This window comes from Rhipicephalus sanguineus, chromosome 5 (assembly GCF_013339695.2).
Source record: "Rhipicephalus sanguineus isolate Rsan-2018 chromosome 5, BIME_Rsan_1.4, whole genome shotgun sequence".
Classification (NCBI taxonomy): Eukaryota; Metazoa; Arthropoda; class Arachnida; order Ixodida; family Ixodidae; genus Rhipicephalus; species Rhipicephalus sanguineus.
The window spans coordinates 116,009,833-116,025,095 of NC_051180.1; the positions used below are offsets into that span (position 1 = coordinate 116,009,833).

The 15,263-nt window shown below is 51.9% G+C and overlaps 2 protein-coding genes across 2 annotated transcripts; both read right to left on the reverse strand.

The window, feature by feature from the left end:
* Window positions 1–513: 513 nt before the first annotated feature.
* Window positions 514–7,522, reverse strand: LOC125758627 (uncharacterized). The gene is made up of 2 exons (XM_049416020.1): window positions 7,120–7,522; window positions 514–1,448 (listed from the first exon to the last, which is right to left on the reverse strand). The coding sequence occupies exons 1-2, from the start codon at window positions 7,520–7,522 to the stop codon at window positions 514–516; spliced, it is 1,338 nt and encodes a 445-aa protein (XP_049271977.1).
* A 4,332-nt stretch (window positions 7,523–11,854) lies between these two features.
* LOC119394923 (uncharacterized) lies at window positions 11,855–12,613 on the reverse strand. Its single transcript, XM_037662223.1, has one exon. The coding sequence runs from the start codon at window positions 12,611–12,613 to the stop codon at window positions 11,855–11,857; it is 759 nt and encodes a 252-aa protein (XP_037518151.1).
* Between the last annotated feature and the right edge of the window lie 2,650 nt (window positions 12,614–15,263).

Genomic DNA, 15,263 nt, shown 5'->3' on the forward strand with positions numbered 1-15,263 from the left:
ATAATGGCGTAGTGAGTACTGTCCTACTTCACTAAAATTATGATTCATGATGTAGTCGATGCCTTGCAGAAAGCAAAAACTTCAAACACAGTTGCCCTTGCCCGAACACGAATATGCGCTCAGAATTGGCATTAGGCAGTACCGTAATCGTCGGTGATTTTTTTTTCCACTCTAATGCACCACTTTCTTCGGCCACTCGATAAAGGGCCACTCACACTTTAATGCCTCAAAATGCTTCGATACACATTAGCTATTCGACTGTTCCTTAGAGGACGCTACGAGCTTTCGCTAGCGGACGGTGCTGAGGTTTGCCCGAGCCATAGACAGCTTCGTTGTATAAAAGTGAACAGCAAAACCGCGCCAAGGCAAGTAGTATCATGCTTACGTGAATTATCTTCCTTCATTGTTGTTGCTGCTGGTACAGCCCAAAGTAATCTCTGATTAATGACGCACACAGTACACCCTTGAAAACAGTACCTATAGTCATAACCACGTGCCTGCGGATACATTATATCAGGCACCAAGTCTCTCGGTATGCAGTCGCCAAGCCACAGAACGGCGCATGAAGTCACCGTAACCGAGCATGTAGTCGTCGTACGCGAGCGCCTCCTCCGGCGCAGCCTCGGAGTCTTCGACGTAGCTGCACACGCTAGCATGCCGCGGGTCCATAACACGCGCGCTCGAAGACGGCAGCAAGCTGAACCCTCCGCGCGCGCTCATCTGCACCACGTCTGCAACCCTGACGAGAGCGCGCGACGTCATACCGGGCGGGTCCGCGTGAGCCGACCTCAGTACCTTCGACTGGCTGATCAAAGATGACTCGTTGACGCCAGGCACAGGACGGGGACCGACGAAGGTGTACCTGAGGAATGTCATGGCTCCGGCGTGTTGGCTGCGCTGGATGAACTCCTTCATCGTGGCGTCCCGCCGAGGAACCACGAAATCCCGAGGTGTGACCGCGAGCGCGTACTCGAAGGGAGACGTCATGAGGTCGTAGACACAACTCGTCACGGCTTCGTCGTCGTCTTGCACCGCGTCCAGATGCACGCGCAGCCTGTCCTTGGTAGACGTGGTCTCCCCGTACTTTCGCTGCAGCGCCGAGAGGTAGTCGAGGCCGGCGCCGGGACTTCTTATGTAGAAGACGTATCGTGAGGCGCCGAGCACGTCGTAGAAGGCGAAAAACTCGGCGAGTGTCCTGGGGTCGGGTTCGCCCTGGTCTCCGACCGTGACGCACAGCGCAAAGGTGCCAGGTCGCTTCGGGACTCGCTCCACCTTGCGAGGCAGGAGCCACCCGTTGCTGTCAGCGCCCATGTACGTTAGAGACACCAGGCGCGGCAACGAATCGTTCCTGCGAGTGGGGCAGGTGACGAGCAACGGTTCGAAGCCACCTTGGTGTCCGATGGGCGACCACGAGGCACGCACTGGAGCTTCCGAATCTGGGGAGTCTGCTGCAATGAGGAGGTAGTTTCGAGAAAGCGTGGTTATGAAAACACGTAAACAGTTGTCATCACAAGTCTAAGTGCAGGTGGAAACGTGAACACAGGGGCACAGGTGTTAAACAGGGGTCTCAAACTCACCTCAGCTAGCGGGCCGCAGTCACGAAATTTTGTCCCGCCGTGGGACAAGATGGAGAAATTGGAAGTAGTGGGGGAGAGGTGTACGACTAACGTTGCCATTTGAAAGACGGCCTTTCCCATATCTCATAAATACGTCCTTTCTGAGGGGGATTTGGCGTCAGGACTCGATTAACATATCATTACCAATCCCCACAACCACTATACAATATGAACGCCGATGAAAGATTTTGTAGCTCGGTTATGTTTACACATGATGGCCGCATGGAGCGCCTCAAGAAAAAGAAAAAAAATGCTTGAGACCAGTCTACTCTGTGAAGCTTACCCGAACAAAGCGTTCTTAATTGTAATAGGCGAGAAAATCATGCGAACCATTTTGCAATATCAGAGGCAGTCACGAAGTCATAAAAAAAAAATGTGAGACGAAGACAGTCACGTGAGGGCCGGACCACTAGCTAAAGGTCGCGGGGCGTGTGTTTCAGACCCGTGATTTACGAATTTACGACTGCCCTGCAAGCGACGTGAAAACACGCATGTCTCTTGAGGACTTCCAGATTAGAATTAGCAGTGTCAGAGCTTGTTACAGCGCGTAGGCTGTCCCGCTCTCACCAGCCGTATAGTGATCGACAAGTGCGGGAAAGGGAGAAACAGATCACAGCGAGTACTCACTTGGTACTCGCAAAATTTCCTGGAAGGAATGTATCAGAAATTTCTTATCATAACACTGCGAGTTCTAAGGCACCGTCTAGTGCCTTAGAACTCGCAGTGTTAGCACACGAATTTAACAGTTCATGCGCTAACACTCGCAGTTTAGCACACGAACTCGCAGTGTTAGCACACGAATTCTCTTAGCACACGAATTTAAAGTGTGGAATATTTATTTAATACACCTGATAAGCCCTAGCTGGGGTATTGCATGAAGGATAATTTTTAATTACAGGGAAATCGAGCAGGCTTCAATCGTTGTGGATCGGTGAGGTGCATGACACTTGAGAAGGAGTAAGGAATAGAAAGGGGAGGCCATCTTCTCGAGGCATGAGTACCCACGCCACCGACCCCCAGGCTTGGATACCTCTGTTCCCAATAGAAAAAGCGGCGGGTGCCTGGCGCCACTGTGAATCGATCCCAGTACTTGCATTGGAGGCAAACGCTCTGCCAGGCGATCACCGCTACGTAGTGCACCTTTCTGCGGAGCGCTACAGGGACGCTATACCGCAGCGGTGAATGCAGTCACTCATCGCAAATGGTGTCCGCTCGTCCTAACTCCTATTTTCCACTTCTCATCTTTCCATCACTCCGTTCCCGCTCTCTGTAACCCATGGCCGGCTTTACTTCTAGGAGTAATCTTACCGTATACGTCAACCTCGCCTCTACCCGATTCGCTCAGCGTCAGCCTCTATCGCTTCGTCCGTGGATGTTGTGGACGCTCACTCCACGCAGTGGTTCCAGCCTCTTTTTCTCTGATATCATTTTATTTTCATTCTGCACTTGAGACGTCTTACACCTCCGCTCTGCTGATATGAAAGAATATTTCTCTATGGTGATATTCCAACGTCAGCAATATGAATGAATGAATGAACTTGAATCTCCCGTTTTTTATGAAAGGTTAAGATCCGGTAAGGTGAAAGGAAAGGTCATGTCTCCATATACCAGCAGGCGCCCGTCTACCGTTCGTGGTACAGTCGAAACTCGCGATAACGAAATCCCGAGGGAACGAAATTCTCACCGCAACGAAATATTTTCGGAGCACCGGCGAACGCCCATAGGAGTCAATGCATTTCATAACTCGCGACTACGAAAGATATTCATACCGCAGTCCCTCATTAACGAAATTTTTGAAACACGAGTGCGCAAATAATCTACTCTCGCAACATTAACTACATTCGAAAACTGCTGAAATGCATTCATGCTACACTTAAATTGTGCAAAACCACCGCTACAGCGCACTTGAGAATCAGCCGCCATCATTGTTTACAAAAAAACGTAAAGCTGGCGACAATGATGATGATGATGGCTTGCCGAAACACCGCGTTATCGCGGACTACGTAGCCAAATCCACATTTCTCATGGAGTTTCGTTCGTTGGCTCGGCTCTGTGCTTGGCTTTGTCGGCTTTGCGCGCACATGGGCGCGTGTGTGGAGCCATTTGTGGAGCGTTTGCTCGGTCGCTTGGTGCAACGTGAACAGTGTGTTGCGATTGCTTCGTCTGATTTCGCTGCCTGCGAAGATGCCACCTCCAACGAAAAAGCGGAAGTTCATTACACTAGAAGATAAGGCTGCAATCATCAGTGAGGTGGAAAAGGGCAGGAAAAAAATGGACATCGCCGAAGAATTCGGCGTTGCGTGCAGCTCACTGTCCACAATTCTGCGCTGATCCGCGCTGATCCAGCAGAGCCGGAAGAAGGTTCGCCTGTAGGCGCACTTGATGACGGTACTGGTGACAGCGCAGTGCCGCCGTCACTGACCAGTGCATGGGGAGAACTTTGTGCCGTGGCAAATGAGATTCCCGATCGAGAGGCATCAAATTGCTGCATGGTAAGGCCCGTCAAAACAAACTTACTGACTTTTGGAAATAAAATGGTTTCTTTTGTAAATTCTATGTCTTTTCTGCCGCATTCTCGCGCCAACGAAATTCCCGCAAGAGCGAAATTTTGTGCTTTCCCCGCCGATTTCGTTATTGCGGGTTTCAACTGTATAGGCCTTTTCTGTCGACTCGGCCAACCTGAGGTCTCCTTCCTTGACGCGCAGGGCAGTGTCTCACGGCTCCTTACAGTTTAATGTTTCAAATGCTTAGCCGCTCTACGCGATCGACGCTTCCCTCCCGCGTTCTGTTCTTTCGTGACAGAACAGCCTACTATCAATGTCGGCGCTGTCCACATATCTCAGCCGGACCTCGCTCTTCGCTTGAGGTTCCTATCTAACTATATTACAGTCGTTGTGTACGCCACAGGCGTAGCAGAGGAGCCTTCTCGGCCGTCACTCGAACCCGTGCCATACTTCACAGCGCCGCTGCCACCGAGGTTGCCAGAAAAATAATTGTAGTGAGAGTCTCCTCATGCACTTCTCATACACATGAGTGCAGTGCTCCTTCCAACATGGAAAGTTCACTAGCCCTCGTGGAACTTCAAACATATATGTTATGGACTGGCGCAATGAATGCCATGAAATGCAATGAAGAAGCAACATTTCATTCCGTCTTACAGTGCACTACACTAGACTTCTTGTTACGACGCGCCGCATGCGGTATACAACATTCGCCTTTTTATGTGACCACAGCTTTCGGCTCTCGGCGCAGCCAGCACAAGGACTGCGTGTTTACTTACATCACAACAGATGGAAGCCGATGCAGGCAACAGGTACAGGCTGCACGCTGTCGTGACCGTTTGTTTCATGTGCCCATAAGCCCTCGGCCAAAGAAGGCTGCCCCCAACAACTAGACGATGACAATTCTGGTCTATAGAGACAGCATTATGCTAGAGTACTTAGAGTTACTGTATATGCTACCTTTAGGTAGCAGAGTTGCGCATCTGTCTTCCAAACGCCGCGAGCAACCATGCGTTGCGGAGAAGCTGACGCTCGGGCCAATTTTTATATTTTTTGACGACGTCGCGGCAGTGAACTGGGTTGGCACTGGTCATCTACAGTCAAGTTAATCACCGGTCTTCGACACGCCAAGCATGTCGATCGGCGACACGGTAGGCACGTCGCCTGCAGAAAGAGAGTGCAGCTTCGCCGCATAGCTGTGGTTGCGAGCCAGACCTATGCGCAACACTGCTACCTAAAGATAGCATATACAGTGAGTGACTCTTAGAGTACTGAGGAGTTGCTACGCGATCGGGCTAGGGCTATAATCTCCCGCTGGTGTCGCAAGAGCTTCATATTCACGCTAATTTCTAGTTTACTAAGGCGCTGTTGTCCATCATATCCTTGGTTTAAACGTTCTGAAGCATATTATAATGAATTAATAAACTGTAACATTTCTTTTCCATCTCCCTTTCACAATATCTTGGAGCCACCCCATTCAGTGAAGTTGGATGACCAGTGGAGATTCTACCAGTGGGGCACCCGCTTAATGAAGCGTGATGACCACCTCCCCCCCCCCCTCGACTGGCCTTCCTGAGAAAGGGCGCGCGCGCCCTCGCGGTAGTCATCAATAAACAGTTCCCTTGCTTTTCAGCGTCTTGTGTCGTTGTGTCCTTCTAAAAAAAGTCACAGTTTCGCCGCAACGGCGAAGCAATGATTGCGATAGCAATAAATTGTAATGTAACGCGAAGAACGGAAAGCAGCTCGAAATTGCCAGCTCATCGCTCGAGCCCAAAGGACGCACGAAAAGAACGCACACAGGACGAGCGCGAACTAATGCGCCGCAGCTCTACACTTGAAACGCAACTGCTCAAATATAAAGCAGGACGCACGAAACAAACGAACAGGTACACACAAGACGAGCGCGAACTAATTGTCAGAGTTGTTACTTATTTCTGTTTGAACAGCGCGCTCCTTTCGCAAACGCGGCCGCTGCAGCGAACGAAGCGAAGCACCCCCGGCCGCCCCTTCTTTCCTTGAGATAAGCGCACGAAAGCGACGACGCCCTGTAGAGCGAACAGCAACGGCGTTCGCAGGGGCGGGGCGACGATCTTTAAAGCGCGCAACACCGCGCACATCGCGCCATCTATGTGGCCACTAAGAAAGCATGCTGAATTACATGGTGTATATAAATAGCTCGCCGTTAGCAGGCTGAGAGACGGTGCTGTCGTGGCCTAACGTCTAACGCGGCGGGCTGCAAAGCGAGAGGTCGCCCGTTTAATTCCGCGCGTCGGAAAGAATTTCTTAAATATTTTTCTTTGTGGCCTTTCTATATATATACATACTTATACATATACGGTGAATGACGGCGACGGGGACGGACATTTTCCAGCCGAGACTGTCCATATAATTGCTATCGCAATAAAAATTCTGGAGTGGAAGCTCTCGCAACGCCTTGCCAGCAATAGTGAAGCCAGCTTTTGTCCACCAAAGATCTCGAAAACATGCTCTTTTCTGGTGGTGCCTACTTAGAGATAAAATGGTGTTAATTTGTTAGTGTAAATACTGCGGTAATTATAAAATAAAAGATCGTTGTTGCCGGCGAAAGTAACCCATCGAGAGGAGTATCGGCGACTTGATCAATAAAATTTGCCATGAATTGAGGCATACTAAGGAATAGTAGTAACACGAAGACACACTTGGAGCAGTATCTGACCCGTAAAAGTTGCCATATTAAACTCGTCTGGCGTGCGAGAAAAACGCTGCCTTTCCTTCGCCAAACGCCGATGGCTTATCGTGCCCCTGCTAAGACGGCAACCGCAGTCGCCATGTTTTGGTGGGCACGGCTTCACTCTTGAGCAATAATTGCCACTCCAGCAAATTCTTTTAACCCCCTTATGTCCTTCACGCCAGCAAACGAGAACAGAGTTGACGGGCGTACTCGCGCCTCTGCACTCATTGGTGGCCTTCATGAGCGCACTGCAAAACTGCGAAATGTCCACTGTAAAACTGTGTTAACTTACTTGAATTGCTGAATGTGAAGCGGCATTCGAAGGGCGGGAAGTGGCGCCTCTTCTCTTCCCCGTTCGCCACCACCAGGAACCGAACGACCGGTGGTGACACGCGGACGTCGGCGTAGGCGCCCATCACGTACGCTCCGTGTTCATCCCGCCGCTCTGTGCGCTTTCGCGTGAACCCTCGCTTCAAGCTGTCGCCGACCTCCGACAGCCAGTGAGGCGGCGCTGCTCCTTGTACAGGTGGCTGTAACTCGCCGGGTGCCACGGCGATTCCGTTGCTCCAAATGGCCGCCGAGGCGAACAGCAGCAACACTCCCAGTATGGCCGGGTGGAGGTTGAAGTACATCTCGGTCTCCCAGAGTTGCACATGGCGGCTGTCGTAGCTGCTGCACGCTCGCAAAGGGATCATTGCCGCTGATATTTGTCACTGAATGAATGCTCGTTCACCGACGACGGCCTTGTTTGTTTGTTTGTTTTTCCTTCAACACTATGGCACACACCCACTATGGGGGATTGGCCAAAGACTCGTTGTTTAAAATTTAGAAGATAATTTGAAAAATGAATTATGAAAAATAAAATAGCATAAATAATAAAAATAATTAATAAAATAAAAATGGAATAATAGGTAATGTATGAAATAAATACTGCAATGACTGTGCGATTGATCTGATGGATGGTTGGTTGGTACCTAGAGGAATGGCTCAACCCACTACAGGGGATCGGCCATGAATCGTGCGGCAGTAGGATTTGTGAAGAAAAAAAAGGGTAGTCCTAAAAAGATAATTTGTAGGCAAGCGAGAATATTAGTTGTGTTTATGGCTTCTGTATTGAATGCTAAAGAAAAGAAAGAGAGAGAGAGTCAAATAAAATAAATAAATAAGTAAGTAAAAAGTGTAATGAATAAATGAAGAAATAAAATAAGTATGTACTTGACATATTAGCATGACAGTCTCTTCGATTCTTTTATATAGTTAAATACCGCATCACATATGTCCATGTTGCAGTGACCCATGCAGTGCAGGCGCCCCCAGGAAGAGTAATATTGTTTCGCTTGTGAGATAAAGTACAGCAATAGGCGTGCGCACAGGGGGGGAGGAGGGAGGGCAAGGAGGGTGGCCGCCCCCCCTATTCACCTAAGAGGGGGGGGGGCGCAAAGTCAGCCCCTAAGCTAACAATAGGCGGCACGGCCGTCTCTACTTTTTCTTTTGTTTCCCTTATGCTTTCTTACCGTGCTCTGCCAGCTTGATCAAGTACTAGTCTTATACTCGAACGAAGACATGTGCATATGGCTTTAAACCACTGGTGACCGTGAGTGAAAAGCTCGTAGTGGTGAGCGAAGCGGTTGTTGGCACGCGTGAGCGACGCAGAGACGAGGCGTGTTGTTGAGAGTCTCGGTACCAACTAGCTTTATTTCTCGGCGAACTGGTTTTCCTTCTCTCCCTCTCCGCGCCTCCTTCGTGCCTTTGTTACGGCGCAGAGGGAGGAAAGGAATGTCGTTCTTCCCTCACGCTGGCAGCGCCACGGCTGCACTGCGGCGCATTTAGAGTTCACCACAGTACTCCCCCCCTAGTGAGAGCACGAGCGAAATGAAACGCGGCTACAGGTTGAGGCGATTTGGCGCACCTGTCCGTCTTCCACTGCGTGTGTGATATTTTTCAGTCACTTGGGTGTCCGTCGCTGGTGTGGGATGTGGCGCTGTTCGGCAGGTTTCAGGTGGAAGGGCGGAGGTTGCTGTCGTGGACTGGTTGGTCTCCATGTGTGCCGGCTTAACTCTGTCCAATGACACCACTTCCTGGCGGCCATGCCTTTCGATGGTAATCGTTTTTCTCCCGTGGCGGAGAACTCTGAAGGGTCCGTCGTACGGTGCTTGTAGTGATCTTCGCACTACATCGTTGCGCAGAAAGATGTGGCTACACGACTCGAGTTCGCTGCTCACATATATGCTTCTTTCTGCGGGCTGTCGTGGAGGTGTCGGTCGAAGTTTTGTCATGATGTGACGTAGGCGAGATGCGTAGTCGCCAGCAGGAATGTGGGTCTGTTGTTGGTCAGGCACAAAGAACTCGCCAGGCAGACGCAGGGTTGTGCCGTAGACAAGTTTTGCAGCGCTGCAGCCGACGTCCGCCTTGAAAGCAGTGCGTATGCCCCAGAGTACAATGGGCAGTGCTTCGACCCAGGAGTGTTCTTCGCTTGCCATGAGTGCGGCTTTCAACTGTCGGTGGAATCGCTCAACCATTCCATTACTCATCGGATGGTAGGCAGTCATGCACCGATGAGCTTTGTTAGACTGGCGAATAATGCGGACTCGAATTGGCTTCCTCTGTCGGTTGTAATGGATGATGGCACGCCAAAGCGACAGAGCCAGTGACTGACGAAAGCACGGGCAACAGTTTCGGCTGTGATGTCTGGCATGGGAACAGCCTCTGCCCAACGCGTGAAACGGTCAACACAAGTTAGCAGATACATTTGGCCCTGACAGGGTGGCAACGGCCCGACGATGTCGACGTGTATGTGGTCGAATCGAGCATCTGGCCCGGGAAACGTCTCCAACGGTGTCACGGTGTGACGCTGTACCTTGGAGCGCTGGCATGCGAGGCACTCACGAGTCCATTGTCGGGAATCGCGGTTGATGCCGGGCCATACGAAACGTGCCGTTAGGAGCTTTTGCGTAGCTCGGATTCCCGGGTGTGACATCTCGTGTAGCGATGCGAATACCTCGCGACGGAAATGCATGGGCACAAATGGTCGTGGCTTGCTAGTAGACGTGTCGCAGCAAAGCCCTTCTGTACCTGGCAAGGGTAACCACTGCAGGTTTAGTGACGTCGACGTTTCTTGTAGGCGGCGCAATTCGTCGTCATCCCGTTGAGCAGCCGCCATTTTGCTGAGATCTATTCCTGTGGGACAGGTTATGGCGCTGACCGGGCTGCGCGAAAGGGCATCGGCGACAGCGTTGTCGACTCCTTTGATGTGGCGGATGTCCGTGGTAAATTCGGATATGTATGACATCTGCCGCAGTTCGCGGGCTGTATGGGCGCCCCCCTCAGCATTCAGTGAACGCAAGGCATACATGAGAGGCTTGTGGTCCGTCAAGACAAAGAATTCGGTACCTTCTAGGTAATGCCGAAAGTGCCGGATTGTCGCGTAGACGGCCAGCAGTTCGCGCCCGAAGGTGCTGTACCGCTGTTCGGTGGATGTCAGTTTCCGGGAAAAGAAAGCGATTGGTCGCCACACTCCTTTGATGAGTTGTTGAAGTGCAGCACCCACAGCTACGTTCGATGCGTCAACCATGACGCACTGCGGAACTCCCGGTTGCGGGTAAGTGAGAAGCGCGGCGTCGGCAAGACGTCTCTTGATCTCTTGGAAGGCCGCTTGGGCGCCCTCCGTCCAGTAGAGCTCCTTACGGCATCCTTTGTATCCTTAGCGGCACCTTCGTGTGTCGACAGCAGGAGGTGGAGAGGCTGTAGAATAGTGGCACACTAGGGGATGAAACGGCGGTAGTAGTTCACGAGACCGAGGAACTCACGGAGCTGACGTTTAGTGCTGGGTTGTGGGAACTGCTCGACAGCTTTAACCTTGTCTGGATGAGGTTTAATTCCGGAGCTCGAGATGACGTGACCAAGAAACGTCAGCTTGTGCACCCCAAACTCAGACTTGTCCGTGTTCACCAGTATTCCATGCTCTGCCAGGCGCTGAAACACTGATCGCAGATGCACCTCATGTTGATCTGGTGTGCTGCTTGCGATGAGTAGATCGTCGAGGTACGCATGACAGAAGTCGAGGCCGTGTAAAACGCCGTTAATAAAGCGCTGGAATGTCTGTCCGGAGTTTCTCAAGCCGAAAGGCATGCGGAGGAACTCGAACAGGCCGAATGGCGTTGTTATCGCCGTCTTCGGGATGTCTTCTGAGGCCATTGGAATTTGATGGTAGGCACGTACGAGGTCGATCTTGGAGAAAAGTGTCGCACCATGCAGGTTGGCCGTGACGTCGTGAATATGAGGTAGCGGATAACGGTCGGGCACGGTTGCTCGGTTGAGGGCTCGATAATCCCCGCAGGGCCGCCAGTCTCCTGGTGTAGACTTTGGCACCATGTGTAGTGGAGATGCCCAAGGGCTAGCGGATGGGCGGATTATGCCGAGCTCGAGCATGTGGTCGAACTCCTGCCGTGCTACTTGCAGCTTCTGGGGGGACAGGCGGCGTGGGCGTGCGTAAACCGGGGGCCCTGTGGTGGAAATGTGGTGACATACATTGTGTGTGACGACTCCGCCGGTCTGTGGCGGCCGCGTCAGCTCGGGGAACTCGCGTAGGATAGCCGTAAAACGGGCGGTGCCCGGTGGTATCACGAGCGTAGGGCTGAGAAGCGGATGCTTAGACGGCTTTCCGCACACTTCTGCTTGTGAGAGGGGATCCTGTATACGCCGGTTTCGTACATCAACAAGCAGTCCAAAGTGACGCAAGAAGTCCGCTCCCAGGATAGCAAATTTTACGTCAGCTACCACGAATATCCACCGAAATGTCCTCTTGAAGCCCAGGTCCAGCGAGAGTGAGCGGTGCCCGTACGTCGGTATCGTCGTGTTATTTACAGCTTGCAACGGTGACGAACACGGGCCTTTGCGATCGGCTGGCGACGCCGGCACAACGCTCACTTCTGCCCCAGTGTCGACCAGGAAACGAGTGCCTTTCTCGCGATCAGTCAGGAAGAAGACTGACGGGCGACTTTCCGCTGAGCCGGTGGCACTTGTCGCCGTCAGTGCTGGCTCGGCGCGTTTCCCGATTTCTCGCACGGCAGCACGCATTTCCGTGCAGTATCACCGAACTTACGGTGGTACCAGCACAGCTGCCGCTGTTGTTGTGTAGCACTCCGCCGTGTGCTTTGACTTCCGCTTGACTGCAGCGCCGCGACGGTGTCGGCGAGGCGAGAAATTTCCGCACGAATCTCCAACAAGGCGGGAGAGGGCGAGGCTTCGGCGAGCACCGTGGCAACTGCTGGCGTGGCGACGGCCATGAGTCGGTCAGCCATTTCGGCGATCTTGGAAACGTCTGTCTCTCCGGAAGCCGTGACGCCTATCCGCACGGTTGCGGGCAGTCTTTGAAGGAAAAGCTCCTGCACCAGGCGACTGTCGAGACCTGCTGTGCAGCCCGCTAGTTGCTGCATGTGGCGCAACAGTTGGCTGGGTCGGCGGTCGCCCAGTTCGGTCTCGCGTAGCAGCTGCTGCAGGCGCTCCGGCTCCAAAGGGGTTAGACGGCGAATCAGCGTCTCTTTGAGCACTCGATAGGCATCTTCGGCTGGTGGGGCAAGCAGAATGTCGCGCACCTCGCTCGCTGTGGCAGGTGGGATGTTGGCGACCACGTGGTGGTACTTTGTGTGGTCGGCGGTGATGCGGCGGGCGGCGAACTGCGATTCCACTTGGGCGAACCAAAGTGCCGGGTCGCTGGTCCAAAAGGGAGGAAGCTTCACGTCTAACACAGCTACTGTCGGGCTGGCGACGGCGTCGTGGTGTTCCATGTTCGGGACTGCGGGTCACCAATTGTTGGTACGCGTGAGCGACGCAGAGACGAGGCGTGTTGTTGAGAGTCTCGGTACCAACTGGGTTTATTTCTCGGCGAACTGGTTTTCCTTCTCTCCCTCTCCGCGCCTCCTTCGTGCCTTTGTTACGGCGCAGAGGGAGGGAAGAGAATGTCGTTCTCCCTCACGCTGGCAACGCCACGGCTGCACCGCGGAGCATTTAGAGTTCACCACATATGGACCAATCGAGAGTATGTACTACATAGACGTCACGAGAATCACTCTTCTGCGTCACGAAGTGCGCCAGAAAGACGAGAAACTCCAGGGGAGATATTGTGCGGGTTCCCTGTCTACTCCAAAGAAACGAAGCGTCGGGTTTACTTAAAAAAAAAAACCTTTTATTAGTAAAACTCCAAACCGTTACGGCAACAAGAGAAAAAACGTAACAGCAAACTTCCACGAAGAGTTCCGCACCGGCAGACCACACGCCGCGCACACACGCACACTCCGCGAACGTTCGCCGACCACTCCCGCGTGGCCGCTCGCTGTCCTCGGGTATCAAGCATGTCCGCATCAGGGGGCATGCGCAGTGGCCCCCGTTGCTGGGACATGTCATCGCCAGTGTGGACGAGAGTGAGGGTGGTTATCGAGGGTTCCCCACACATTCCTCCTCGCCAAAGAAGACGTCGCCTCACCCAACGTTTATAGAACCAGGTAAGTTCCAAAACTCCCCGCGTCTGCCAAGCCGTCGCGCAGCGCCGGGGCAGCTTCCGGTTTGGTGGCGCTGGCGGAGCAACAAGCTTCCGCTAGCAGACGAAAACGCGTAGTGTGCGTGGCAAGACACCGAGCCAGCCGTTTAGAATGGGCTTCGTTGTTTACATCGCCGACTGTATATTATTGAGATTTTTCGTTGCGCTGCCGCTGCAGCGTAAACCTGAGTAATATCTACCAACGTTAAGGCAAAGTCAGTAAAGCTATGGCTTTCTAGACTGCCCACGATAACTGATGCTTGATAGCATAACATACGTGTCTTTCCATTACCCTATAAGAAATTAACTATATGGCGCATTCTCGCAGCGTAATTGTTCAGCTAAAGTGGATGCTTGGGCGTGTTGGTACTTCCTTCTTTTCGTTTTAAACTGTGCAAGTATTGCGCGGTGTTAACGAATAAATCTTTGTTGTAAGTCAGTCGTTTGTGCATTTCTTTTTCTGGTTGTCCATCTCTTTTGCGCTGTTTTCTTTCCGATAATTCTTCACTTTATATTTTTTGACGTCAGGCGTTTTCACTCTGCATCGCGGCTGTCGTTATTCGCTATCATTGAGCGGTAAAATCGCCGTACGCCACATTTTCAGTGATGCTACAGAAAAAAAAAATCTAGTGATTTTACGTACGCACGCAATGCAGTGAAACAATTTTTGAGATATGGCATGTATAGTGTGATGCGCACAAATGGCACGATTGCAGTCTCAAGCATTAAACTTTTAAAAACAGCTCCAATTAAGTGTAAAATATTATTTACAGCACAATTTTTAGAATCACTCAAGTCAAGGCAAGTTCGAGAACATCGTTGGGACGCATCCTTCCACGAGGCTCCATTCCGCTGGCGATTTCAGCCTTAATTCTTAGCATAGACCGTGTGAGTGAAAGTCTTCAGGATGTCTTCCTCGTGAAGGTGCATATCATGCACACATACGTGATGTGTCGGTCAGTTTCATATCCTCACGAGGAATGGCGCGATCCCACGCCACTCGCTAGTCCGTTTCATGTTTCACTTTTTGAGCGCACATTTGAACAAGGACGAAAAGCGACGCGGACGCCAGCGCTGTACGTGTCCGCGTCGCTTTTCGTCTTTGTTCAATTGTGCGCTCAAAAATGAAACATGAATTACCATCATGCCTAAGCATACGCTCTTTCGCTGGTACGGATCACGCGGGGCACAAGTAGGGTTACCAACAGTCTCTGATTTCGCGGGACTGTCCCGACTTTTCATACAGCGTCCAGTTAAAATTTTTTATGTGATCCAACGCACACCCGACAACGCGCGTCACGCTCCAGAACACGATGTTCTGACGAATAGCACGCACGAAGCAATGTTGCGGTGGCTAGCGGTGGATTCGAAGGTCTTTGACTACTTTGACTGAACTTCGGTGTGAAGCGCGACAACTTCTACGAGTACACTCTCCAGCAAGAGGAAATGTTGCGAGCAGCACGTAGCCAGCTGAAGTACAACTTCAAGAGGCCGAAACAAGAAAGAAACAATGAATTTGTCTGGAATATACCGCAATTAAGAAAACTGACTTCGCTTGCTCCCTATGTTAGTTTACCCCGCCTCCCTTCATTGAGGAGTTAGTGACCCTAGGCACAAAAGAAGCGTCGTGGTGCCTCGGATTTCCGCTCGTACAGCCGGGAACACAACATATCGGCGTGGCGAAGACACCAGCAAATCCGAAGCACAATAGGGCGCGGAAAGCGCAAAACTGTTCACGCAGAAGGCAGCCTCCACTGATTCAGTGATTCTAACGCACCGCAACATTCAACGCTGGCTGAAGAGAGTGGAGTGAGTGAATCCTGTTGCGACAGCAGCGCCACATCTGTCGCTGATGGCGGCAGCGCCGCGCAACATCGCTCAGTTTTGCAACTGACCTGGTT